Below are 25,745 nucleotides of genomic sequence, written 5' to 3'. Positions count from 1 at the left end.
GCGCTTTCATAATTCAGCAGTCTGGCCTCTACCGACCACAGTGATAGCAGTAAGTGGTCCGACCGCCAACATCATAATGAGCCCTTGAGATTAGGTTGATGTCTTTTTGTGTGGACATATTTTTCAGTAGTAGAAACTTTAAGTATTAGTGATTTTTAGTCAATGTTTTTGTACTGTATGTTTTCACATGCAACTCGTCTAGTGTGAAATTGAAAAGTAACAGAAAGTCCTTTAACTTCTGAAGGAAATGCTGAAATTGGAGGCAAGCCACTGTGTGAATTTCCTATACAGTAGAGGTTACCTAATGGAGTAAATTCCATCATTGGATACTCCATCCACCAGAAACAGGATGATTTACATTGTCACCTAACTCAAAATTTAGACCTATGCTGCCTTCCTGTGCACCTGTTCTCATTATTTAATTGTCAAAAGGACAAGAGCAAAAATGTGCTACTTACGTGGCCATTTTGTTATCTATTGCTGGTGGCACCTCAGTGGCATCTAGTAATTTCATTCTCTTGAAAGAATCACGTCAGGGCACACATGAAGAAACAAGTGACGTAACAGCATAGACCTGTGGTGTACCTCCGGTTTATAATCTCATTGTTCACACAAATGCAGAGCTAGATCAAGGAACCAAAATGGTCCTCCTTGGACAGCAATTTAAATGTCAACATCTTCAGTTTATGATCTTTTCTGTATCATTCATCTGATATTACTGGTATAAGTTGCTTAAATTGGGAAACTGACTCATTTACACCTTCCTTCATCTCAACCATACATGACCGGTTGTATCAAAGCTCTCTTTTCAGTCACGGCCTCTCATGTGTGGAGAGGAGTCTGAATTCTCTGACAGATAGCCATGAATCCCACAAGTTTTGTGCTTATGCTGGAAGTCTTTGCTTTCAATTTTAACAGGACAACTCTGAGATCACTCTTGCAATTGACATTTTGTGAACAATATCTACTGAATGTCACCGGATTCACCAATCATCTTCTGTGTATCACCAGATTCAATCAGTTTGTTAGAAATACCACTTTGCTTGTAGCATTACTTGTGCATGCCACTGCACTCACAAAACATCTTCTGTGTCTTTCTGTGCTAACACAATTACATCAGCACATCAGTTGAGGACAAAAATTATTTCCCTGATCAATGGACTCCCACAATTAAATCCATGTAATATTACTCTTTACTATTATTGGACACACAAAAGTGCCTTCTGGTAATTCTGGACTCTCTCTAGAAACAATATCCATGTGTCAATGAACTTATAAAATTGAATATGTGTATTTTTAGATTCTCAAAATGAATCCTTGGACTCTCGGTGTTAGTTATGCACATCACTAGACTCCCAAAATTCCTTCCCTCAAATCTCTTTCCTGGCATTGAAGGACATTAAAAATGCAGACACTGTACAGTGATGCTTTATTCATTGGTTTATTGAAAATAGGTTGTAATTTGTGCAAATCAAGTATTATGTTGTGTTAACAAGGCTTCAAAGAGATTTGTAAAGAAAAGAGTTGATTTCATCTGGAAGTACCAACGTTCCACAGAGGGTGCAACTCATCTCTTGGGTTGATTGGGTTCATTTCTCAATTTTTATCCAATTTCCTGGGTGGGCTGGAAACTGAATTTTCAGATTCAAGACTTTCTTGGAATCCACAATGAAGCTGTCGATACAAACCTATATGGTTGTTGTTGAGGTCCAGAAAATTTGCCAGAACATTGAAACTGTTTTACAGAATCAAGAGGTTTAAAAATGGTACACAATATATAAAATCTTCACCAAACTACAAGGCCTCCAAATGATGAAATGATGTCTGTGTCCTCAAATTGCATAGCATGACAGTCAGGGGAGAACGTGTTTCACACAAGCTCTGCCTCCGGGCCGGAATCTCCAGCCCGAGTGCGGACGTAAAGTTAGTAGTCGTGAATCCATTCTGTGAATACCAAAAGTAGTAAGTGCATTCTGTGAATACCAAAAGTAGTAAGTGCATTCTGTGAATACCAAAAGTAGTAAGTTTAGAATTTTGTCTTAAGTTAATTCTGTGAATCGGGCCCTCTATACTCAGCGTGAAAGGGGGCCGCAATGGGTGTTGCGGTGGGCGTTCCGCCGCAACACCCATTGATTTTGATGCTGCTCCATATTTACAAGGGTGCCGTAAAATATGGGACAGCACCAAAATTAAGACCAGAGAAAACCTGGTCTTACCCTGGCGCAACGAAGAGAAATGTTTAACCTCTTCGCTACGGCCCGAATTCCGCCGCAGCGCGGCCGCAGTGCTGGACATTCCAATCGCGGGCGTGGTCATGACGTCTCCCGGCCGTCGTGCGCACACGCCCATTGTGACTCATGACGGCCGGGACACGTCATGAGCATGGAAGAGGTTAATTTCTTCTTTATTTTTGCTGTTTCCATGTGTGCTGCGTTGTGTGGCACAGATACAAACAGTAAAACACCATTGAATGTTTACGTGCAGACAATCATAAAAAAATTAATTTTCGAACTTCTATGTGTGCTGGATTAAGCAATCTACTAGCATTTAGCATATGTTTGTAGATCCAAACTCTTTTGCTAGTTTAGTTTTTTACTTATTTGCAGATCAGTGATGTGTTCTCTCTCGGTGTCAGGGTCTCTAAGTTGGACACATGTTTGCAGCCATATGATGATGGGAATTCAACATATTCCAGAGTCAGGGAATTCCCAGATAATGTTCGGCACACAGGCCTTCCAACTGTGTTGCTTCCAGTATTGCGGGCTATTGATATGTAAACAACTGCATTTCTAAGGGACCAATGATCGAGGATGCATACAATCAATGTTGAAGGTTATCCGCGGTTGCTGCCACATTACGCCAACCCTGCAGCATTATGTACTAAGGCCGGTAACCTGGAATCCCATAACGTGTGCTTCAAACTTCAAATCTTCATTATACGCAGTCTTGTTTTGAATTTGCCAAGAGTCTAAAAAAGAAAACAAAATAATCTTCACTTCTATTCACCACCGGAGTCAACAGAGTTTTGATTTTGATTTTGTTTAACACAACCAGCCACACACAGGAATGGTCAACACGCCGCAGGTTCTAGCTGATTGTGAAAATGGAGTGTTGATTGTGAAAACATGATTTGGAGACAAGTGTGCAGTCAAGTAGCTAGGAAGGGCTTTATGCTGTGAAGGAAGGTTCTGCTGAAGTAAAAATCATCTTATGAGCCTTATTGCTGCTGCTCGTCTTCTGCAGAAGACAGGTAAAATCGGTGTCTTCAGGTAGGTCCTAGGGATCTGTGTTCCCTGAATGTATCAGGCAGGTCATGTAGGCAATGTCCTCCTTGGAGCCCTGAGGGAAACATGAATGGATGTGTTAGAGACATTATAATTATGCATTTAAATTCTACAAACATGGGAATTACTGTTTTTGAGCAGTATTTTTCTTGTGACAACAAAACGGCAAGTGGCGCTGGAAGTATAAAACCACCTGTACTGAAAGTCACATTAGAAACACCCGACCACCTTTTCCTGTTTTAATGAATGTATTTGTAGTGACTGATATACATTCTTAAAAGCAGAAGAACCTCCAAAACTTTTCATGTAAAAAGTGAATAATTAATTTGGAAGCGATGATTCCACCAACTTAATAAGACACAATTGTGCTACGTTCTAACACAATTCACGAAGAAAGCTCTGCTCAACCAGGAAGCTATCTCACTAGTAGCCATGTCATCAGAAAAATGTATAATAGATACAAGCAGTATTAAGAACTAAGTTTAAGTTACAAAAATAGCCCAATTACATTTCCGAACAAGTTTAGAAATATTCAGGAGAATTTGATAAACATAATGACACAAAATTGTTTAAAACAGACAAGAGAACATGAGATATAGATTGTTACAATTGTAAGGCAAACGCTGATAAGAAATAGTGAAGCTGTAATCAAAGTCCTCCCAACAATTTCAGACCATCCATGATGGATCAAGGGTTGGGTAAATCTTGGGATCCCAAAGGTCAAAAGTTTCACCTTGGGATTTGGGGCTTGATTTAGAGTCTTATGGGTGGAGTACAGTCCATCAGGGTAGTGGAGAACATTATTACATCTGCCACCCTGATGTACCACCATTCACCAAATTTAGAGCGCACTGCCGGCCCAGTGGTGATCTCTGTACATTGATTGGAACCTTTGTCGTGGTGCTTCCTGTAAAATGTAAATGTAAAACATACACAAATGTTCCCAAAAATGTATAATACACAAACATAAAGACACACACTAATATAAAAAAATGAGGGGTAGATAAGTTTTAAAAGAGTATGATTAGAGAGATTAAAGAGAGTTTACGATTAGGCCCATCACCATAACAGAGAGCAAAAATAAGCACGAGTCGACACGAGTCAAATGCAAAAGGGTTTCAATGCTTTTGCATTTGACTCGTGAGGGACATCTAGTAACGACTAGTTGAACTGCAGCTCTTTGTAGAATTATTTTGATATTGGACACTATAATATTCACTGCCCACTGCTAACCTCGTCCCATAATGCTTTGCAGGGCCTTTGGCTGGGATTGTATTTTTGCCCATAACTGTGCTTGGGGTGGTCCTAGGAGGAAGGGACCACCACGGAATCGTTCACCAGCATGATATGCTCTTTGTGTTCAAGGCTTCAGCTTGGTCCTCTCCATATGATAGGGGGGACCCCAAAATCATCACCTCTCTCATTGCCTAACATTTTTCATTCACAGTTCACCTTTGAGAATTGATTATATGATTTCTAGCATGTAAAATTGCTGTAGCAAAGCATTTGTGGGTTATGTTGCTATTACTGCTACGCTACGTGTTGGAGCACAGATTTCCACTGTGCTACGTCTATTTTGCGTAGTGCGTAGTACTGCAAACTACGCATGCTCCGTCAGCGAAGCGTAGTAGTATGCCCAGGCTTAACCAACAGTCCACAGTAAACCGCACCACACGAGTCTGCATGTTTTTACTGGCATTGCGGCACCCGGGGATCCATTATTTGTCTCTTCAGCGTGCCTACTTTGCCCATCTATCAAATTCTGCAGAATTTTAATGACATTCTGTGGAATTCCATAGAACTCAACTCCACCACTCCCGCTCAGGCCTACTGATAACGTCTCTTCTGTGTGCGACTGTCTGAAATATACCAATAACATGTAACACACATGGGCCAGGTTGAATTGTCTAGACTGGTAGTTAGAGCGCATAACTAGGAAGAAGGCGGCAGTCACAAACTTGAAATTCTAAAGCTGGTTGACTGCAAGAATGTGTAAACACAGTGAGGTACATTTGTTGAGCTACTTCTCAGCACTATCACTGCAAGAAATATATCAACATCAAGAATGGCCTCGTTGTGTCCTCTCAGGAAGCAATTATTAAAACCTGCATAAAACGAGATCAAATGAAACTTAATCACCCAATCTAAAAGACGTAAAAAGAAAGCCTTTAGTTGATGTAATGGAGCAGCAAACGAAAATATCACATCGTAAGCAAAGTCCTCTTTTTTAACCTCTCAACCCCCCTTTAAGTCCTCCGATGATAATTGTTGCAAGGTCATCTTGTGACCTGGGCAGCACCCACATTTTTACAGACTGGTACTGGTGGAAACTGACTCTGACTGACCCTGGGCTTTGCCTAACCAGGCCCGGGGCCAGTGCTATGCTGAAAGAGACACTTAGAATACAGTAAAACACCTACATACACTACGGTACACTGTGGATTAGGGTGCCCCTGTGATTGGCATGACCTACCCTATCAGGCCCTGGTACATAATAGGGCAGGGGGATTGAAACTACCTCTCAGTTCCAAGCATCTAGTAGGACATGGCAGTTTAGAGGCCAGCAGCTCTTTCTGCACTTGCATGTGTGCACTACTGAAGCCTGGTCTGTTTAAAAGTAGCCCTGTTTTGCAGGACTGCTGTTAAAAAAGTAAATTGTGCCCAAACTCGACTTTGGTGTTTGGGGCACTTACAAATGGATAGCCTATAATGTTTGGACATATTAGGTACCCCCAGGGTCTCCCCAGGGGTCATGGGGTGGGGGCCAGGTATTTATAAGGAGGACCCTTATACAATTTGTTTTATACGCCGCAGAAGGTCAGAACAACTAAGGGAGGGGGGAAAGGGGGGGGGTTGGGGGGGGCAGGACCAGGGCAGGCCACAAACCCCCCACCAAAGTCACACAGCACACATGCCCTGGACATACCTGACTCCCAGGCCCTGGTCACCACGAGGGGGTGGGGGCGTGTCCAGCTAAGCCAGCGACCGCCACAACGGAAGTCCGTCACGACGCGAACCCGCAACACAACCAGACATGTACGTCCCGTACCCACGCCTGAAGAGCGTGGGTACGAGTCGTACCACGCCCACACCCACGTCACCCCAACAATGGCGGGACGGCTCGTACCCACGTGGCAAAGGCCTGGGTACGGGCCGCACAAGCATCACATAGCGTGGGGACGGACATGTACGACCCGTACCCCCACCCCGTATGCATGGAGCGTACCCCCACCCCAACAGTGTAAGTACGACACGTACCCTCACCTCGAATGCATGGAGCGTACCCCCACCCCAACAGTGCAAGTACGACCCGTACCCACACCCGCGTACGTATGGAGCGTACCCCCACCCCAACAGTGTAAGTACGACCCGTACCCACACCCGCGTACGTATGGAGCGTACCCCCACCCCAACAGTGTAAGTACGACCCCTACCCTCACCTCGACTGCATGGAGCGTACCCCCACCCCAACAGTGCAAGTACGACCTGTACCCACACCCGCGTACGTATGGAGCGTACCCCCACCCCAACAGTGTAAGTACGACCCGTACCCACACCCCGTATGCATGGAGCGTACCCCCACCCCAACAGTGTAAGTACGACACGTACCCTCAGCCGCGTACGTATGGAGCGTACCCCCACCCCAACAGTGTAAGTACGACCCGTACCCTCACCTCGAATGCATGGAGCGTACCCCCACCCCAACAGTGCAAGTACGACCCGTACCCACACCCGCGTACGTATGGAGCGTACCCCCACCCCAACAGTGTAAGTACGACCCCTACCCTCACCTCAAATGCATGGAGCGTACCCCCACCCCAACAGTGCAAGTACGACCCGTACCCACACCCGCGTACGTATGGAGCGTACCCCCACCCCAACAGTGTAAGTACGACCCGTACCCACACCCCGTATGCATGGAGCGTACCCCCACCCCAACAGTGTAAGTACGACACGTACCCTCAGCCGCGTACGTATGGAGCGTACCCCCACCCCAACAGTGTAAGTACGACCCGTACCCTCACCTCAAATGCATGGAGCGTACCCCCACCCCAACAGTGCAAGTACGACCCGTACCCCCACCTCGAATGCATGGAGCGTACCCACATCCGTGCATGTCATGGGCGTACATATTGTGAAATTGGAGAGGTGGGTGCAGAGTCCTCCCAGCAGTGCCCTGAGACAGGAGGGGTGGGTGCAGAGTCCTCCCAGCAGTGCCCTGAGACAGGAGGGGTGGGTGCAGAGTCCTCCCAGCAGTGCCCTGAGACAGGAGGGGTGGGTGCAGAGTCCTCCCAGCAGTGCCCATGGAACGCAAAGGGTGGAGTAGTCACATATACCATGCCCATATACCAAGACCCTGCAGTACATGTACCACATGTGTGCGAGGCTGGGAGTATACGCATGCATAGGGCCAAAAAGAAAACATGTCCACATGAAGTCATGTCAATAGGCCACATACACAAGTACAATGACTACCAAGGATGCCACGAATGATGCAGGTGGAGAATGGCTCAGCATGCATGTGCCAAGGTGAAGGAGTCCGTCACACACCCAGTTAATGTACTCACAGCTCTGCACTAAATATTGGGAACACCCTGCAGGGAAGAAGTCAGGGTACACAGAGGAAGGAAAACACCTTGGGACAATTGCAACATGCAGCAACTGCTTACATGAATGGAGAAAGGTAGCTAAACCGTGTGAGGCACACTGATCCCAGGGTCCCCCTATGAGCAGCACACCACTACATTTCCCACACACCCAACACATGACCAACACCCACAACCATGTAGCAGCCCCACCAACAGCAATGCGAGCAATGCAGGAGTGTTCCAAGGGCAAAAAATAAATAGCTTTATTCAGCATGAGCAAAAAACTAGTATGACGTAAGTCCCATCATAACAAAGGCCATAGGGCAGTCCAGGAGTCCCAGCTGGATGGGGGACACAGTGGGATGCTTGTCCCCTAGCTTGCCTGCACAGTTACGAGTCGTCGTCTTCCACAGGGGTGAGGGCATCATGTGGGGGGGAAGGAACAGGCACCGCAGGGACAGGAGGGCAAAGGGTAGGCGAATTGGGTGCAGGGATGGAGGACTCCACCACAGGGGGTGGGGCAGGGCCAAAGGTGGATTCTAGGATCTCACTGCACACCTTGGCAAGGTCCTCCAGGGACTCCCCTGCACCCGAAGGAACCACAGGCCCCAAGGAGGGGGGGGGGGGGTCAGAGGGATGGGTCGCAGCGCCACTGGGGGAGGATGTGGACAGGGGGGGGGACTCAAGCACCCTGACCGAGGACTTCCTTGACCGCTTGCGTGGTGGCGTCACTGTGGGGCTCAGGGACAGAGCGGCCATGAAGGAGTCTTTGGGGGAGATGTGGCCAGGAGAGCTGAGGGGAGGGGATTTGGAGGGAGTGGATTGGGTGGAATGCGGACTCCCACTCTGGGTGCGTGTCACACGTTTGCCCCCCGACCCAGTGGGTGTGCCTACTGCAGCCTGTGTGTGCGTGTCAGGAGGTGTGCGGCAGACCTTCCCTGCTGGTGTGGTGCCTGTGTCTGTTGTGGTGGGTGCATGCTTACGTCTGTGTGTATGTGGGACAGGCATGGGAGTGGGAATTGTGGAAGGAGCAGGGGTAGGGGGTGGGACGTAGCGCTGCAGGAGACCCACTGCTGCAGTCAGTGTGGAGTCTATGGACCTCAGCAAGTTGCGTTGGTCAGCCTGCGATGAATGAATGCCCTCCAAGTATGCCTCCATGTTGTTGAGGACCTGGCTGTGGCCATGGAGGACATTAAGGATCGCAGTCTGACCAATCTGCAACTGCCGCTGGATGTCCACAGACTCAGCATTGGCGGCAGCAGTGGAGACAGGGGCAGGGGGTGCGGTGCCTGGCAGGAAGGAGACATGTGGGGACCGGGCACGCTGGGAAGGGACACGAGCACGTGGGAGGCGGCTGATGGCAATGGAGGGGGCGGTGCCAGATGTAGGGCTGCTGTCAGATGGTGGTGCAGCCACCGCCCACTCGGAGTGATCCTCCTCGGACCCGTCAGCTTCATACTCTGTTGTGCCAGTCGACAGGTCCCCGGGTTCACTCTCCACCGCCTCAGGCCCACTCGAAGTGCCATCCCCGATGTCACCGCTGGCACTGGTGCTCCGTCCCTCCGCGCCGTCTGTGTCCATGTCTCCCTCCGTGTCCCCCGACGATGCTGTGGGCAGGGTGAAGAGACAGAAAGTAATCATACACCTGTATACATATGACACATGAGTCAAATCTACGTAGGTTACAGTGCATAGCCTGATACAAAGGAAGAGTTACATCCACAAAACAAGGTACATATGTAGGGCATGCAAGACACAGTTCCTCTACCCACCATGCCATGGAATAACTAATGAGAGCATGACACACTAGCAAATGAGATGATATGGAATTTTGACTGAGGAGCAAGGCCCTGGGGACAATCCAGCACTGCATCAGCACCACACAGCGTGGCAGCAAATAGGGATGAGCAGGGACCATAGGCAGGAACAAGAGGCACATGCAGCATAGGTAATACTGATAACATGCCCACCCTGACTGGCACACTGCACCTTGAGGACACCCATAGTGATAGGGCCGTACGCACGCATTTACGCTCACTATCACTTTGGGTGTACACGCGTATGCGTACTCGTTGTGGTACGGGCCGTACACACGCATGTACGCTCACTATCACTACGAGTACGCATACGCGAGCAGACCCATACTGATAGTGAGCGTAGATGCGTGTTTACGGCCCGTACCACTACGAGTACGCATACGCGAGGACACCCCTAGTGATAGTGAGCGTACATGCGTGTGTACGGCCCGTACCACAACGAGTACGCATACGCGAGGACACCCCTAGTGATAGTGAGCGTACATGCGTGTGTACGGCCCGTACCACAACGAGTACGCATGCGCGAGGACACCCCTAGTGATAGTGAGCGTACATGCGTGTGTACGGCCCGTACCACAACGAGTACGCATACGCGAGGACACCCCTAGTGATAGTGAGCGTACATGCGTGTGTACGGCCCGTACCACAACGAGTACGCATGCGCGAGGACACCCCTAGTGATAGTGAGCGTACATGCGTGTGTACGGCCTGTACCACAACGAGTACGCATACGCGAGGACACCCCTAGTGATAGTGAGCGTACATGCGTGTGTACGGCCCGTACCACAACGAGTACGCATACGCGAGGACACCCCTAGTGATAGTGAGCGTACATGCGTGTGTACGGCCCGTACCACAACGAGTACGCATACGCGTGTACACCCAAAGTGATAGTGCGCGTAAATGCGTGCGTACGGCCCTATCACTATGGGTGTCCTCGCGTATGCGTACTCGTAGTGGTACGGACCGTACAAATGCCTGTACGCTCGCCATCACGATGGGTACACATACGGCAGCACTCCCATAGTGATTTGGGAACGTACACAGGCCCTCTTAGCAGCAGTACGGCGGTTTTTACACATCACAGTGGTGATAGGCGGCACACAGGTAGGAATAGGGCGGACATACCTGTCCATGGATGGACATCAAGGCATTGTCTGGGCAGTACTACATGTGTGGGGCACAGGTGTGACAGGCTGTGATGTGGCACATTACTCCTGAGTGGAGAATGCACCAGATGTATGATGAGATGTGTACAGGTGTACTGTGTGACGGTGCAATGTGTGCCAGGCATGCCCTTGACTCCTTTGACATGTGTGCATGTCGTACTGCACCCTTGGGGTGAGCGTCACTGGCATGGCACGGACACCAACACACGGAAGTGTCCCCTGAGGCCCAGTACAGGGGTTACCACACCTGCCTTGTCACTACCCACGGTGCACAATGTGACTATGTCATGTATGTGTGGGGGCTTCCCATCAGGTTGATGTTGGAGCACCCTCAAAAGCAGCAGCTGTTGCAGCAACCAACATGTGTCTGTGTGTAGATTGACATGGCACACTGTTCCGCACACCATGCCACATGTGGTATCGGATGTGAGGTGCACATGTATGCATGGGACACGGAGTAGCGTGACAAGGACATGTCTGCATCCTCACAATGATTGTGTGCTGAGTCATGACATGTGCACCTTCATGGCAAGGTGTGTGGGCTGTCCTAGTGTAATGTCATGTGACCTGTGGCTCTAGTGTTCCGCTGCCAGTCTCTGCAATCGGCATCCTACTTCTGCTGATGTGTGGGCGTATGTCACTCCTGTGTTGCGTCTGGCTGTTCACTTGCACTGGGACACAGCTATTCCCATGGCATGGCATGGGGAGGTTCTCAATCTCCGTGTGTAGCTGGGCCTTGGTAGGAGTGTCACCTGGCAGCCATACCTGTCCTGGGCATGTAGCACATACCTGAGTCCCTATGTAGCATATGTGTATTGACTGATTAACATGTGCTCAGTACAAATGATTTGTTGTTGTGGTGCACTCACTCTTCCTTGTCAATTCCAAATTACTGCAGAGCGCCGCCTCTTCCCCGAGCAATGCCGGACTTGGCTCACATGCAGGAGAATGATCGGATCCGGTGCTACCGCTTCCCACGACGGTTGATTCTGGAGTTGACTGCGAGACTGGCACCACACCTGCAACCGCAGCACAGGTATCCTACGGCACTGACACCCCAGCTGAAGGTAATGGCAGCCCTACATTTTCTTGCCACGGGTACCTTTCAATATACCATAGCTCATGTTGGTGGCATGTCCCAGAGCATGTTCTGCCGTGTGCTGCATGATTTCTTAGAGGCCATGTTGATTCACCTGGATGACTTCATCAAGTTCCCAACCCCTGAACAGTTGACTGCGGTCAAGCGTGGATTCTATGCCCTGGGAGGGATGCCCCATGTCATTGGGTCCATAGAAGGGACACATGTAGCTTTGGTACCACCACACGCACGGGAAGTAGCGTACCGCAATCGGAAGCACTACCACTCCATCAATGCCCTTGTGGTGTGTCAGTCCAACATGTTGATTTCACATGTCTGTGCTCGTTTTCCAGGATCAGCACACGATGCCTACATCATGAGGTGTAGCAGGATGCCTGAAATGATGATGCAGCTGCGCAACGAAAGAGCATGTGTTGTTGGTGGGTACAGTCTGTCTGTCCTGTATTTTGCATAGCCTACCAACACGACCGCTTCACCAGTTCTAACGATGTCCATGTGCTTCCCATGTATGGGACACTGGCTATCCCAACATGCCATGGCTGCTCACACCTCTCCGCAACCCCATCACGCCGGTCCAGCTGCGCTACAACACCGCCCATGGCCGGACAAGGCGAGTGATAGAGAGGACGTTTGGCATGCTGAAGAGCCGCTTTCGGTGCCTCCACAAGACCGGCGGCGCCCTCCCATATGCCCCTGCGAAGGTCTGCAAAATCTTCATGGTCTGCTGTATGCTGCACAACATGGCAGTTGAGAAAGCTGTGCCACTCATCCTGGATCAACATGACGAGGACCATCCACCCGTGGAGGACGAAGGCCTTGGCAATAGGGCTAGTGATGTGGAGGATGTGGAGCCGCAGGAGGACATCCGGACTCGGCTCATACGCGACTTCTTTGCTTAGTGGTGAGTACCAGTGTCTGTGTGTGCACGCATTTGGCCCCGTGTGGCATGTGTTGTGATGTGTGTGTCCACCTGCATGTATGGCACGTGAGTCAGAGGTGTGTGTGGGTGTGTCACTGGAGTGATGGTGCCAGTGATGGTTGTATTTCCCCAGTCATAATTGTGACCTAGCATGTTGTCATCCTAACATGTGTCGAGTACATGCACATGCAAGTGGCTGTGCTTTTTGTGGCTGACTTCTTGTGTGTCTCTCTTGCCCAGGTACTTGCGCATGCCGTCTGCTGGTTGCATTGTTGTGGCACTGCTATTCCTCATGGACACGTCATCGTGGGCTGACTCAGCATTACAGGCACGGACACGTTTTGAAGTCTCCATAGGGTAAGGGATGCATCAAGGGTGTATTGGGTGTGGCAGTTGTTCACGATGTATGCACACAGCCCCTGTCGATGTTTGGTTCCTCTGCAGCCATGTAGCATCAGCATGGGACACGACATGCAGCTGGGTACACCTGAATAGATGGTCTGACTGGTTGACAGTCATCAGTGATGGGATAGAGGATTGTGATGATGGCATCAATGTGTGTGACACTGCCCTCGGACACATACGGTTAGCATTGGCTTGACATGGTGTGGGACTTCCACATCAGCGGATCTATGGTGTATGGCAGGCTCTCCGTGAGCAGCTGTGGGTGTTTAGCTGTTAGCCGACGCTTGTGTGCCAGTTCCATGGCTAACACGCATTTGTGCTGCAGAAGGGGGGTGCCAGTGTTGGACCCACATGTTACTCCACAAGATGTGTTCATGTGTACTTCAAGTTGCCTCTGCACTCCCGAACACATGACTAATAAAGGTGTCCCTATGCCTCCAAGGTGCCTCTTCTCAGTCAATGCTGGTGTGTTGCCACGGTGCATCCAGCATGTCTGGCATGGTATTCCCTGATTGTGGCTATGTGTCAATGTGTCGAGTAGCAAGCTGCAAGCTGTGTGTGTGGGCTGAGACTGTGTAGTGGGCATGATGTCCATGACTGTGTGGGTATTGTGACATGTTCCATCCCCATGCATCCAACGTTGGCCAGGCCCCCATTCTCTGCATCCACCGGACTGAAGCTTGCAGGACATGGTTCTGCCACCTGTCTACACATACCTGGGTGCCCCCCAGGACACTCGACATGATCCCTGACCTCTGCGCATGTCTGTTGCTGTACTCAATGTGTCTGTCAGCACGGTTGTGCGGCCACCCCCTCAGCTGGTTGGGCCCATCACGGGTGTGTATGGTGCTCCATGTCTGTCTTGCCTAATACACTGTGACCCATGTGTCCTGTGCCAGACTCAGGCCCCAGGGTGTGGATGGTTGAAGACAAAAGATGACTCAGGCATGTTTAGACTTTACAAGACACATGTTAGGTAATAATGCAACCAGCAGGCATCTACTCTTCATAGTGTGATTTATTATTGGGGGGGGGGGGGGGACAAAGTGAGGGGCTTTCCGGGAGTTTGGAATCCAAAGTTCAGTAGGGGAGTTGGTGTCCTTGCCATTGGAAATCCTCATAGTCCATGCCACAGTCTTTGTCAACATTGGTCAGACAGTGACCAGCAGGGCCATGTGGCAGAGAATATCTCTTGATGCTGTGATGCTGTTGGTCCAGTGGGCCAGGTGTCCTGGGAGATGGTGATGTTGCGCCGACCCTCACGGTCTTTTCCGTGGACGACCCGCCCTCCTGCGGGGACCCTCAGAAGCAGGCCGTGACGACGTCTGGGATGCTCCATCGGATGTTTCCTCCTCCTCCTCCTGATCCCTCCCTGTGGGTGGTGATGTTCTCCGCCTTCTGGCACAGGGAGGGTCGGCCATGTTGTCGGCCATCCGACGGAGTGTATCGTGAATCCCCTGGAACGCCGTCACTTGCTCAGCCAGTCTGTCCTCCATCCTCCGTTGGTGTCGCAGTAGACAGGCATGTTGCTCCGCATGTTGCTGGGCCTGCTGGGTCTTTATCTCATCGAGGGTCCCCTTGATCTCATTGAGGGTGGACACAACCTGGGCCTTGCCCGTGGTGTCCTGCCGGTATGTGTCCATGATGTTTCGGCCATGGGCAAATACCGGTTCCCCAGCCAACTGGTCAGGCTTGCGCATCCGCCGTCCTCCACTCCCACCACCCCTGCCCACTTGCACCTGGCCTGCCCTTGTGGGTACATCGGGTCTCCGGGACCCCTGAGGGGTGGCATTGGCGTTGTCGCCTGCCTCCTCCTGGGTGCCCGGGACACCGTGTCCCTCCTGGCCAGCCTGGCTGCATTGTGGTGTTGGGGCAGGGATCCTGGGTGTCTCCTGGGATGTGGCAGGAGTGGGGGTGGTGGTTGGCACAGTTGTACCTGACGCAGGTGCTGCAAGTGGTTGGACACCAGAGGGGCCAGGTCGGTCGGGGTCGTCCACAGAGTGGTGAGAGTGGTCGCTGCCGGTGGGATCGGGCTCCCGCAGATCCGGGTCCTGTGAGTCTTCCCCCCCAGTGTTGGGGGGTGAACCACGACGTTGACCTGTGTGTGAGAGAGACAATGTTAATTTTGGTCCATGCAACATCCATGTTTCATCTGTTTCAAAGTTGGGACATTTCCTCTTGGAATTGGGATCTGTCTTGCATTCCACTCACAGTGCACTTGTGCATGGGTGTGTCGCTTGGGCACCACTTTGGCCCCTTTAACTATGTGTGGCACGGTCTTACTTGCTGCGTCAAGTGTGACTGCAGTCAGCAGTGGAGTGGGCAGGTGTGGCGGGCCATGCATTGGCGCCTTCCGTGTATCACTGTACATGTGCACATGGAGTGGAGCCACACACTTATATGATCCAGGTAGCTGTCGTTGTGCTCGTGAACAGGTTGTGACATGGCCCTGTGTTTTGCCATGGGGAAGAGGGGGGGTTCTGGGACTGGCCACCCTTGTCTACATGCACGCAGTCTACCTGCTGACGAGCAGACATTCGCACACGCCACACGGCTGATTTGCTCTCCCTGTGTCTCGCTCCCTCTCTGTCCCCCTCTCCCTCCCTCTCTGTCCCCCTCTCCCTCCCTCTCTGTCCCCCTCTCCCTCCCTCCGTGTGTCAGCCTCCTCCCTCTGTCCATCTCCCTGTGTCTCCCTCCCTCTGTGTCCCCCTCTCCCTCCATCTGTGTGTCAGCCTCCTCCCTCTGTCCGTCTCCCTGTGTCTCCCTCCCTCTCTGTCCCCCTCTCCCTCCCTCTCTGTCCCCCTCTCCCTCCCTCCGTGTGTCAGCCTCCTCCCTCTGTCCGTCTCCCTCCCTCTCTGTCCCCCTTTCCCTCCCTCCGTGTGTCAGCCTCCTCCCTCTGTCCGTCTCCCTGTGTCTCCCTCCCTCTCTGTCCCCCTCTCCCTCCCTCTCTGTCCCCCTCTCCCTCCCTCTGTGTGTCACCCTCTGTCACCTCAGCCCAGCTTCCTGGGCACACACTGTTAGCAGATCTTTGAGTGGCCCTTGGCTTGTTGATGTGAGTTTGTTTCTGATCTCCAGGCACCCATTGGGTGTAGTGTGTGTCTCTGCGCTGCTGCTGTGGTGGTGTGTGCTGCCACTCTTTCACAGTGTTGGCTGTTCATCAGCTGCTGTCATGTGCAAAACAGTGCCTTCACCCCCATGTGTTGATGCAAGGTGTCCGCCATTTGCTGGCAAGTCATTCCTGTGTTGGGACACACTGTTTGTCTGGCTGTGACCTAGGCCATATGGGCAGAGGGCATTGTTGTCTGCTTCGGAGTTGCACTATGTGATTTTTGGGGCCCAGCCTCCCGCCATCCGGGTTACCGTGTCATGTGTTGGTGTCTTCTGTGGCCTGTGACTTGACATTGTCCAGCTGGGTGCATGGGGCATGGTGGCAGCAGTGGCATGTGCGTGCTCATGGAGTGTGGTTGAGTCATGCGATGGCTTGGGGTGGTTGCGTGCCTGTTGGTGATTTTGGTTGTGGATGCCGTTCCCCCCATGTGAGGTGCGTTGTTTGTGTACTCACCCGGGTCTCGGAGTCCTTCTAATCCTTCGACTGCCTCCACCGGCAGTATGGCCATCACCCTCTCCTCCCAGGGCTGGTAGTGTACGGGTCTGCGGGAGGGCCCTCCTCCAGTGGCGTTGGCCTGGTTGTGTTCCTCCTGCCTCTTGGCTCGGACCCTCCTCCGCAGATCGTACCACCTGTTCTGGCATTCCTGCCTGGTCCTTCTGGTGTCCCCAACAGCATTCACAGCATCGATGATGGTCTGCCACATGGCTGTTTTTGCTGCCATGCTGGTGTTTCTGACCAATGTTCCAAAGAGCTGTGGCTCGACTCTGAGGATTTCATCGACAAGAACCTCCAACTCTCGGTTACTGAACTTTGGATTCTTGGTAGTGGGCATGGTGAGGGGTGTGGGTGTGGATGGTGGGGGGGGTGTGGATGGTGGGGGGGGTGTGTGGATGGTTGTGGGTGTGTGGGTGTGGTTGTACAGGTGTGTGTGTGAATGTGATGAGGGTGTGTTTGTGAAGGTGGTTGTGTGGAGATGTGCAAGTGTAAGGTGTGGTGAAGCTTGTAGTAAGGTGCTGTAAGTTGTCTGTGGTGTCTGGCAGCAGTGAGTCTGTTGCAAAGGCTCATGGTTTGTGTGTGTGGGCCCTTTTTATTGGTCCATTGGTGGGTGTGGCTGTGTTTGAAGTTTGGGTGGGTGTGTTATAAGGAGTGGTGGTGTTTAGGGCCTCTGTTTGTTTTTGGCAGTTGCAGGTCAGTGTATGTGTTTTTTTAGTGTTTGTTGGCCATGTTTAGTGGCTTTGTGCCATTCGAATAGTGTATTCTTGTGTTGTTTTGTTTTGTCCTGGTTGTGTACGTGCGTTTTGAGCGTGTGTACGGTGTGTAGATGGGCCATTTGGTTGTACGGTGCTGTCCTTGTGTGTGGCTTGGCACGACTCGTACATGCGGTTGTGATGTTGGGGCATGGGGTGCGCTCCGTGCTTAGGAGGTTGTGGTGGGGGTGCGACTGGAACGTACTGGGGTGTACATAGACGGTGGTACGACACGTACAGGGGTGGGGGTACGACTCGAACGTACTGGGGTGTAGGTACACGGGGTATGACACGTACAGGGGTGGGGGTACGACTCGAACGTACTGGGGTGTAGGTACACGGGGGTATGACACGTACAGGGGTGGGGGTACGACTCGAACGTACTGGGGTGTACTTAGACGGTGGTACGACACGTACAGGGGTGGGGGTACGACTCGAACGTACTGGGGTGTAGGTACACGGGGGTATGACACGTACAAGGGTGGGGGTACGACTCGAACGTACTGGGGTGTACTTAGACGGTGGTACGACACGTACAGGGGTGGGGGTACGACTCGAACGTACTGGGGTGTAGGTACACAGGGGTACGACACGTACAGGGGTGGGGGTACGACTCAAACGTACTGGGGTGTAGGTACACAGGGGTACGACACGTACAGGGGTGGGGGTACGACTCGAACGTACTGGGGTGTAGGTACACGGGGGTACGAAACGTACAGGGGTGGGGGTACGACTCGAACGTACTGGGGTGTACTTAGACGGTGGTACGACACGTACAGGGGTGGGGGTACGACTCGAACGTACTGGGGTGTAGGTACACGGGGGTATGACACGTACAGGGGTGGGGGTACGACTCGAACGTACTGGGGTGTACTTAGACGGTGGTACGACACGTACAGGGGTGGGGGTACGACTCGAACGTACTGGGGTGTGGGTACACGGTGGTACGACACGTACAGGGGTGGGGGTACGACTCGAACGTACTGGGGTGTGGGTACACGGTGGTACGACACGTACAGGGGTGGGGGTACAACTCGAACATACTGGGGTGTAGGTACACGGGGGTATGACACGTACAGGGGTGGGGGTACGACTCGAACGTACTGGGGTGTGGGTACACGGTGGTACGACACGTACAGGGGTGGGGGTACGACTCGAACGTACTGGGGTGTAGGTACACGGGGGTACGACACGTACAGGGGTGGGGGTACGACTCGAACGTACTGGGGTGTACTTAGACGGTGGTACGACACGTACAGGGGTGGGGGTACTACTCGAAAGTACTGGGGTGTAGGTACACGGGGGTACGACACGTACAGGGGTGGGGGTACGACTCGAACGTACTGGGGTGTACTTAGACGGTGGTACGACACGTACAGGGGTGGGGGTACGACTCGAACGTACTGGGGTGTAGGTACACGGGGGTATGACACGTACAGGGGTGGGGGTACGACTCGAACGTACTGGGGTGTACATATACGGGTGGGGGTTCGACACGTACACGGGTGTACATACAGGGGGGGTGTACATTAACGGGGAGTACGACTCGAACGTATGGGTGCTGGGGGGAGTGTTTGGCGCGTATGCGAGCACATATCTCCATGGTTGCAATGGGAGTTCGGTGCGGACGGTGTTTTTACCATACGGTTGTGAGTTCGGACGCACGGGTGGGATCGTGATTCCTCGGTCGGACTTGACTTTTCACGTTTGTACGGTAAATCGTCCGAGGACGTGTCGGACACATTTTCCGACCCGAGGACGTGTGGGGAATGATTCCAAATGCGGTTCGTATGGACTTTTTACCATGCGAATCGTGATTGCCAGTTCGTACGGCACTTGTACGATTCGTACGGTAAAAAGACCGGATACGAGTCGCACGGGGAATTTTTCTACCGGATCGTAATCGGCACCCGTGTCTTTTGCACCATCTAGAACTACAGCCCTGTGGACTACCTTGCTGTAAAAGGACTAAAGAGTGGACTCCCTGCAAGCTATAGGTTAGCAGAGCTCACCTGGAAGATCACCATCAAGAATCCTCAACCTGGAGCACTACCAGTGGATTTGTAAGGGTTTTGTCCAAGTGGATTATGGGAACTGAAGTCCTCAGATTTCAAGGACCCCCTTGCAGTAAGTTTGACACCCTTTGGGAAACTTCAATAAGAAGTTCCAGAAGTTTGGAGAAGTTTGGAGCAACTGTGGGAAAAAGCTCCATAAGTGGACCGACTCAACCTGGCCAGCCAAGCTGTCTGTCTTCAACCGCGAATCGGCCTCACTCCAGGTTCATCCTGCTGAAAAGCTCCGTAGGTCCTACTTCCAGAGTTTGACCAGGAGTAGGCGAAATCCGAGGCCGGTGAACCCTCACCGAAACCGGCCTGGTGAAGAGCATCAAGGTACCCTGCAAGAAAAAACTCTGTTGAAGTTTCTAAGTCCGAACGAAGAAAAGGTGACAGAGAGCAACTGCGAAAGCCAAGCCGCCTGCCTTCAACCGCGAGCTGGCATGCATCGTCCCGCTGGAACGCTCCGGAGGTCGGACTTCGATAAGTTTGACCAGGAGCTTGTCGAAGCCAATCTGGCAAACCCTCACCAAATCCGGACATGCTGAGAGCTTTGAGAGACCCTGGAAGGAAAAGTTCCAAGTCACAAGGTAAAAACTTTGACGGAGACCCTACCGCGACGGGTAGCCGTGCAGGGCTCCATCGCAGTCGGGCCTGAAACACTGACTTTGACCCAGTCTATCACGACCAGATGTCCCGATTGGATTTTTGTCGTTTTGGTGTCGTTTTAAAGAGAACAATATTTCTTATTGTTATAAATTGGTTTTTGATTTTTATTGTGCATTTGTTTCCTAATTGTTTACTGAACTGTTGTTTTTAAATGCTTTGCATACCTGTCTTTGAAGTTAAGCCTGCCTGCTTGCAGCCAAGCTACCAAGGGTTGAGCATGGGAATAACTTTCTAAGACCTATTCTGAGCCCTATACTTTGTTAGTGGCCTTATTGCCAGTGGCAGATATACATTAGCCCCTACTAATAATCAACTTTACAACAAGAATTACATATATAAACAACATAGGACACATTTTTATTTGACTGTTTTTGCAGTTTATATTCCTTTTAATCAAACGTCTGAATATATGAAGTCCAATGGCATTGTTATTGATAACCCCATGGGCAAGGGGCAGGGCTGGATAGTCAGTTAAATGATTTATTGTTGATGGTAGCCCCGTTTTTAGGTCTTGACTGAGACAGTGCAAGCTCTGTCGCTTGCAAGACCTTTTGTTACATTAAAGGAGGTTAGAGCCCACCCATTAATTACCTTTGTTACTCCGCCCCCTTCCCTACTTGCCACGTACTATCCCTGCCCCTCTCCTCTGTCTTTGCTTGCCCCGTTCCCGCAAGCCCATCCCTCTTTGTTGATTCCAGCCTTTCCACAAGAAAAAAGGTCTGTGATGCATCAGAGCGCTTTTTCTTTACACTGCCCTCTGCCCCATAACACAACCCCATGTCCTTGCTTGCCCAGACCCTCGTCCCTTTGGTTGCTTCCACCTTACCCCCTGCCTATATGACAGAAGAAACAAGCCATGGCAAAGACAATAGGTCTCGCCATTCAAAATCTATTTGTTTGTCCCAATCGTTATTTGCCATTTTGTATAGCAGCACAGCGGCTGTGCAGCATGAGTGAAAGTAAAAAAACAAAAAGCACTGTGATTCAGCCAGTTTTGACCATATAATAGCACTTTTTGAAAATATACTTTCAGCCATTGTGCACCTCAGTCACACTGCTGTGCTACATGGCTAAAAAGAATGACAAAGGCAATACATCTTGCACTGGCAAGACCTGTTGGCTTTTCCAATGCTTGCTAATACATATAAGCACCCCCTGAGGTAGGCTATAAAGGTTCAGAGGGCAGGGTTCATTGCATTTAAGAAGTAGCACATGTGTACTTAAGATTTACATGTCCTGACAGTCAAAAAACTCCTAAAGTCATTTTTCACTATTGTAAGACTTCTCTTTTCGATTTTCTGAGACTGGGTTACCTTATTACATGCTTATGTTTTTTGATTGGGATCAGAGATATGCTGCTCACACACATACATTTTTTTATTTAAAATCATCTTTAATGGTAAAGTTGGATTGTGTTACATTTCTGGAAAAGCACTTTTAGAAAGTTGACATGTTCTTGTCCCAACTAAGGGGTCCATTAGAATGGAGGACGGATGGCCTCCGCCGGGCGGGCAGTAGCAACCGCCGGACCGGCGGCAGACATCCGCCCGCCATCGAAGCCCTGAACACTGTCGGTCCGATTAGCATTGCGGTCGTGACCGCAGTGGTGTGATTTACCGCCCGCCACTTTTCCACCGGTAGCAGTCCGCCCGCTAGCCTGGCGTGCGGAGTTGGACCACTACAATTGTGGCGGATCATGGCCAAGCACCGCTGGTACGATTATGATGCCGGCGGTAGCCAGCTTTCCGCGGCGGTGGACCCGCCATGGAAAGGAATGCGGAGAATGTCTCCGGGGGTCCATTGTGGACCCCCAATGTGTTGGGGGGTGTGTGGTTGCACTGGGGGGGTACCCATGGTACCCCCTACATGTCCCTGTACCAGGTGGCAGGCACTGTGCAGTGCCTGCAACAGACTGCAGGGACCTGCAGGACATGCTTGTTTGGACATCGCGGCAGTGCTGCTGGCAGTACCACCCGCCACAATGTTAACCGCTTATATCCGACCGCCGCAGTCGGATTTCCACTGCGGAGCATAATAATTGGACTGCCGGTTTTCCCGGGGTCCTGGCGGGCGGTGTTTCCCCGCTAGCATGGCGGTTGGACTGATTTTCTGACCGCCATGCTAATGGACCCCTAAGTATGTCTGCCAATGTACTGGGTCACATGACTGTGACTGGCTCTGCTGTTGGAGCTTGAGTATTACTTCTAGACAATAACACAAAGGGGGCTTAGGTGTGTACAGGATGGGTCATCCGGCCAGGATGGCTGGGGAAGGGCTGCATCCTTCTCCACTTGCACTTTAAAGGTCTTTGCTTACACCACACATGGAGGAATTAGGCCTGTCCAGCCTTTTCTCACCCCATACACTTTGAAGCTCTTGACCAGGGGAAGAAGTTTCAAACCCATTAGTGGTGGTAGGTAAGGAAAGTCCCACGAAACAAAGGCCGTCACAATGTATCAGCCGTGGTCCGTGCAGGAACAGCGGTGGGGCAGTGGGGCCGTGTAAGGGGGGAGTTCAAGGGATGATGCAGAGGGAAAATTCAATAAATAATTAATTTCCCCTTGGCATCGTCCTTCGATATCCCCCCTTACACTGCCCCACCATCCCGCTGCTTTCACCTGCATGGACCGCTGACACGTATAAATAATGGGCCTTCAAAGCCACTGATCAGAACACTCCTGGGCCTGTGATTGGGACGATGGGCTGTCCACCTGCTGGAAGGACTGCCTCGCCGTCTGAAGAAAAAAGACTGGATCTGCTTGCCTTGAAACCAGGCTACACAGAGTGATTCGAAGGGTCAGTTAGCAGACCTCCTGTGTGAGCTACAGGGACACAACAAGCTTCAGAGACCTCCTTGCATCTGCACCGTGTGCACCTGCCAACCCCTTGCTGCTGGCCTCTGCCCACACCTTCTGCCCAGGGCTGGACTGGCCATAGCGGGCACCGGGCAATCCCCTGGTGCGCCGCACGGGTGGGGGCCGTTTTTGTAACAGGGCCGGTTTTGCAGCATAGCTGTAACAAAATTGGCCGAAAACCGGCCCTGGCAAGGAGCTCAGCGGCCCTCCCAAGCCCCGGGGGGCCAGCCGAGCAATTTGCCAGGGCCGGTTTTGGTTCCCAGTCCGGCCCTGCTTCTGCCCCTGGTCCTAGACCCTTGGCTGGCATCAGTGGTTGCTCCTTCGTGAAGAAAAGGTGAAAATCCTGAAGTTTTGACTCATCATAACATGAACAGATTTGTTCTCACTGAATCTCTGCCACTTGCAATAACCGGCAACGCAAAGCTCCGGTGAGACTTGCAAATTGAGCCAACAGTGACCGTCCACAATGACCAGCAATGCAAGATCTGTACTTCAAACTACAGGCACAACAGTCCGTGATGACTGCCAAAGCAAAGCTCCAGTGGTGACTGCATCATTGTGCTACAGCAAAGACTGTCCTTCTATCGGCTTGCAAGGCGAAGGAAACTTTTTTACGCTGGACTTAAGAAGATAACTGTTTAGTGAGACTAACCTGCTCCGCATATCGGACCCATGCTCCATCGCGTTTGGCCTGAATTTGTGATTTTCCCCCGTCTAACGCAATCAGATAACCACGAGTGGCGCTTTGTGCTATTAGGTGCAATTTCGCAAAAATAAATTAATTGAATATATTTGGTTCTGCTCGCTGCATTTTGAATGTTCTGCTATCATTTTATTTACCAACATTTACTCCATTTTTCTAAATTGTTTTGGGATTGTTCTTGTGTTGTGTTTTCACGTTATTATGTTTTTGTGCCAAGCTACCAAAGGGTTAAACACAGGTTAATTTGGTGACTTTTGTGGTTCACCCTGACAAGGACTGTGGTTGTTACTTCAGTGGGGCTTTCGCCCCCCTGAACCGATAACCTGATTTTGTACAGTTAATGATGAGCGTTGTGTCGCACCTGAAGTGGTTCTTTTGCAGTGCTACTCTACATGCTAGAAGGCGGATTGTGAACGAGCTTCAATGAGTCTCGGTAAATGTGATCGGTGTCCTTTTATTGTAATGTACAAGTAATCATTACAAGCACCTCCATGCTTGCAGCATCTATTTATAACTTCTTACATATATTTATGTGCCCCTTATAGGGCTATGCAAAGTGCAAGAAACCAAATAAGCATTGCTATTCAGCATATCAGCAGGGATGCTCCAGTTATTGTGCGTCACGGCTCCGCCACCACGGATTTTAAATGCGGCGCACCATGGGGCAAAAACGGACAGATGCGTGATGCATCTGTGCCGTATAGGCAGCGCATTGCTGGAGTTGCATCGCAAGCGCGACGCAGCTCCAGCAAGGCTCTGGGGTGCCCTATCTTCACAATGCTGCGTCAATCCTTATGCCTGCTTCAAGCAGGCGCAGGGTTTTGACGCAGCATGGGCCTAAAAGTGACTGAGTGAAATCTGGCAGATCTCACTCAGCCACTTTTAGGAGGCGTTCCTGCGACGGAACGCCCCCCCCCCCCCCCCCTGCACAGGAACGCCTACTTCTGGCGCAGGGCTTTACAATGTGACGCATCTCCCAGATGCTTCACGTTGTAAATACCCCACAGCATGGCGCTGGTTTTGCGCCGCCGCTGCGTCACAAATGTGATGCAACGGCGGCGTAAATGAGGCTCAAGGGGCTTGTAAATCTGCCCCTCAGAATTTAAAGGTGTGTTGGAAGGTGGATTATCAGTAGGGGTAAGTATGCACCTACCACGAGCAATAAGGCCACAATGCAACACAATGTAAGGTCCAGTCCAGGTCTCAGAAGATTAGCCCCTGGTTCACCCCTTGGTAGCTGGCTGTGAACAGGCAGGCTTAACTCAGCGGACAGGTAGGTAAAGTATGTAACAACACCAATACCTCAAACACTCAATAAAAATCCCACACAAATTAATAAAAACAGTAAATATTGTATTCTTTAAAATGACACCAAAATGAAAAAATCCAATACAGGAAACTGGAGATATAGGATTTTAAAGATTAACCACTTTCTAACGCTTAGAAACATATAGCATCAACTTGGGACATCTGGTCGGGCTTGACCGAGACGAAGTCAAATTTTGAGGCCACCCACGATGGACCAATGGTCGGATAATACACTAAGCGTAAGACCCTAGTCAAACCTTTAACTTTGGACTTAGTAACTTTCCGGGAGCATTTTCTCCCGACCTCGAGAGGTCCCCTCTAGCAGGCCGATTTTGATGCGGTATTGTCAGATTGCTTCTCAGAGAGGCCCTGGTCAAATCCTGGTAGTCCGGAGCTTTCAGCAGGATAAACCTGAAATTCAGGTCGGGTAACAGTTGAAGGTTGTTGGCTAAACTCTCGACATTGGGCAGGTCCACTTATGGAGCTTTTTCTAAAAGTTGGCCCAAACTTCTCAAAAC

General features: G+C 50.9%; 1 protein-coding gene across 6 annotated transcripts in view; it reads right to left on the bottom strand.

Moving 5' to 3' along the window:
- Positions 1-1,422: 1,422 nt before the first annotated feature.
- LOC146869118 (polymeric immunoglobulin receptor-like) overlaps positions 1,423-25,745 on the bottom strand; it is a 261,239-nt gene continuing 236,916 nt past the window's right edge. For all 6 annotated transcript variants that reach the window (XM_085613995.1, XM_085614084.1, XM_085614708.1 and 3 more), the window contains 2 exons: positions 2,363-3,339; positions 1,423-2,321 (listed from right to left, as the gene is read on the bottom strand). In XM_085613995.1, the coding sequence (XP_085470121.1) occupies positions 3,277-3,339 (63 nt within the window). In that variant the 3' untranslated portion in view covers positions 1,423-2,321; positions 2,363-3,276. The remainder of the gene's footprint in view (positions 2,322-2,362; positions 3,340-25,745) is intronic.

The sequence above is a fragment of the Triturus cristatus genome, chromosome 1_1, assembly GCF_964204655.1.
Source record: "Triturus cristatus chromosome 1_1, aTriCri1.1, whole genome shotgun sequence".
Classification (NCBI taxonomy): domain Eukaryota; kingdom Metazoa; phylum Chordata; class Amphibia; order Caudata; family Salamandridae; genus Triturus; species Triturus cristatus.
Note: the sequence above shows the minus strand (reverse complement) of the source record. Positions and strands in the feature narration are given on the sequence as shown.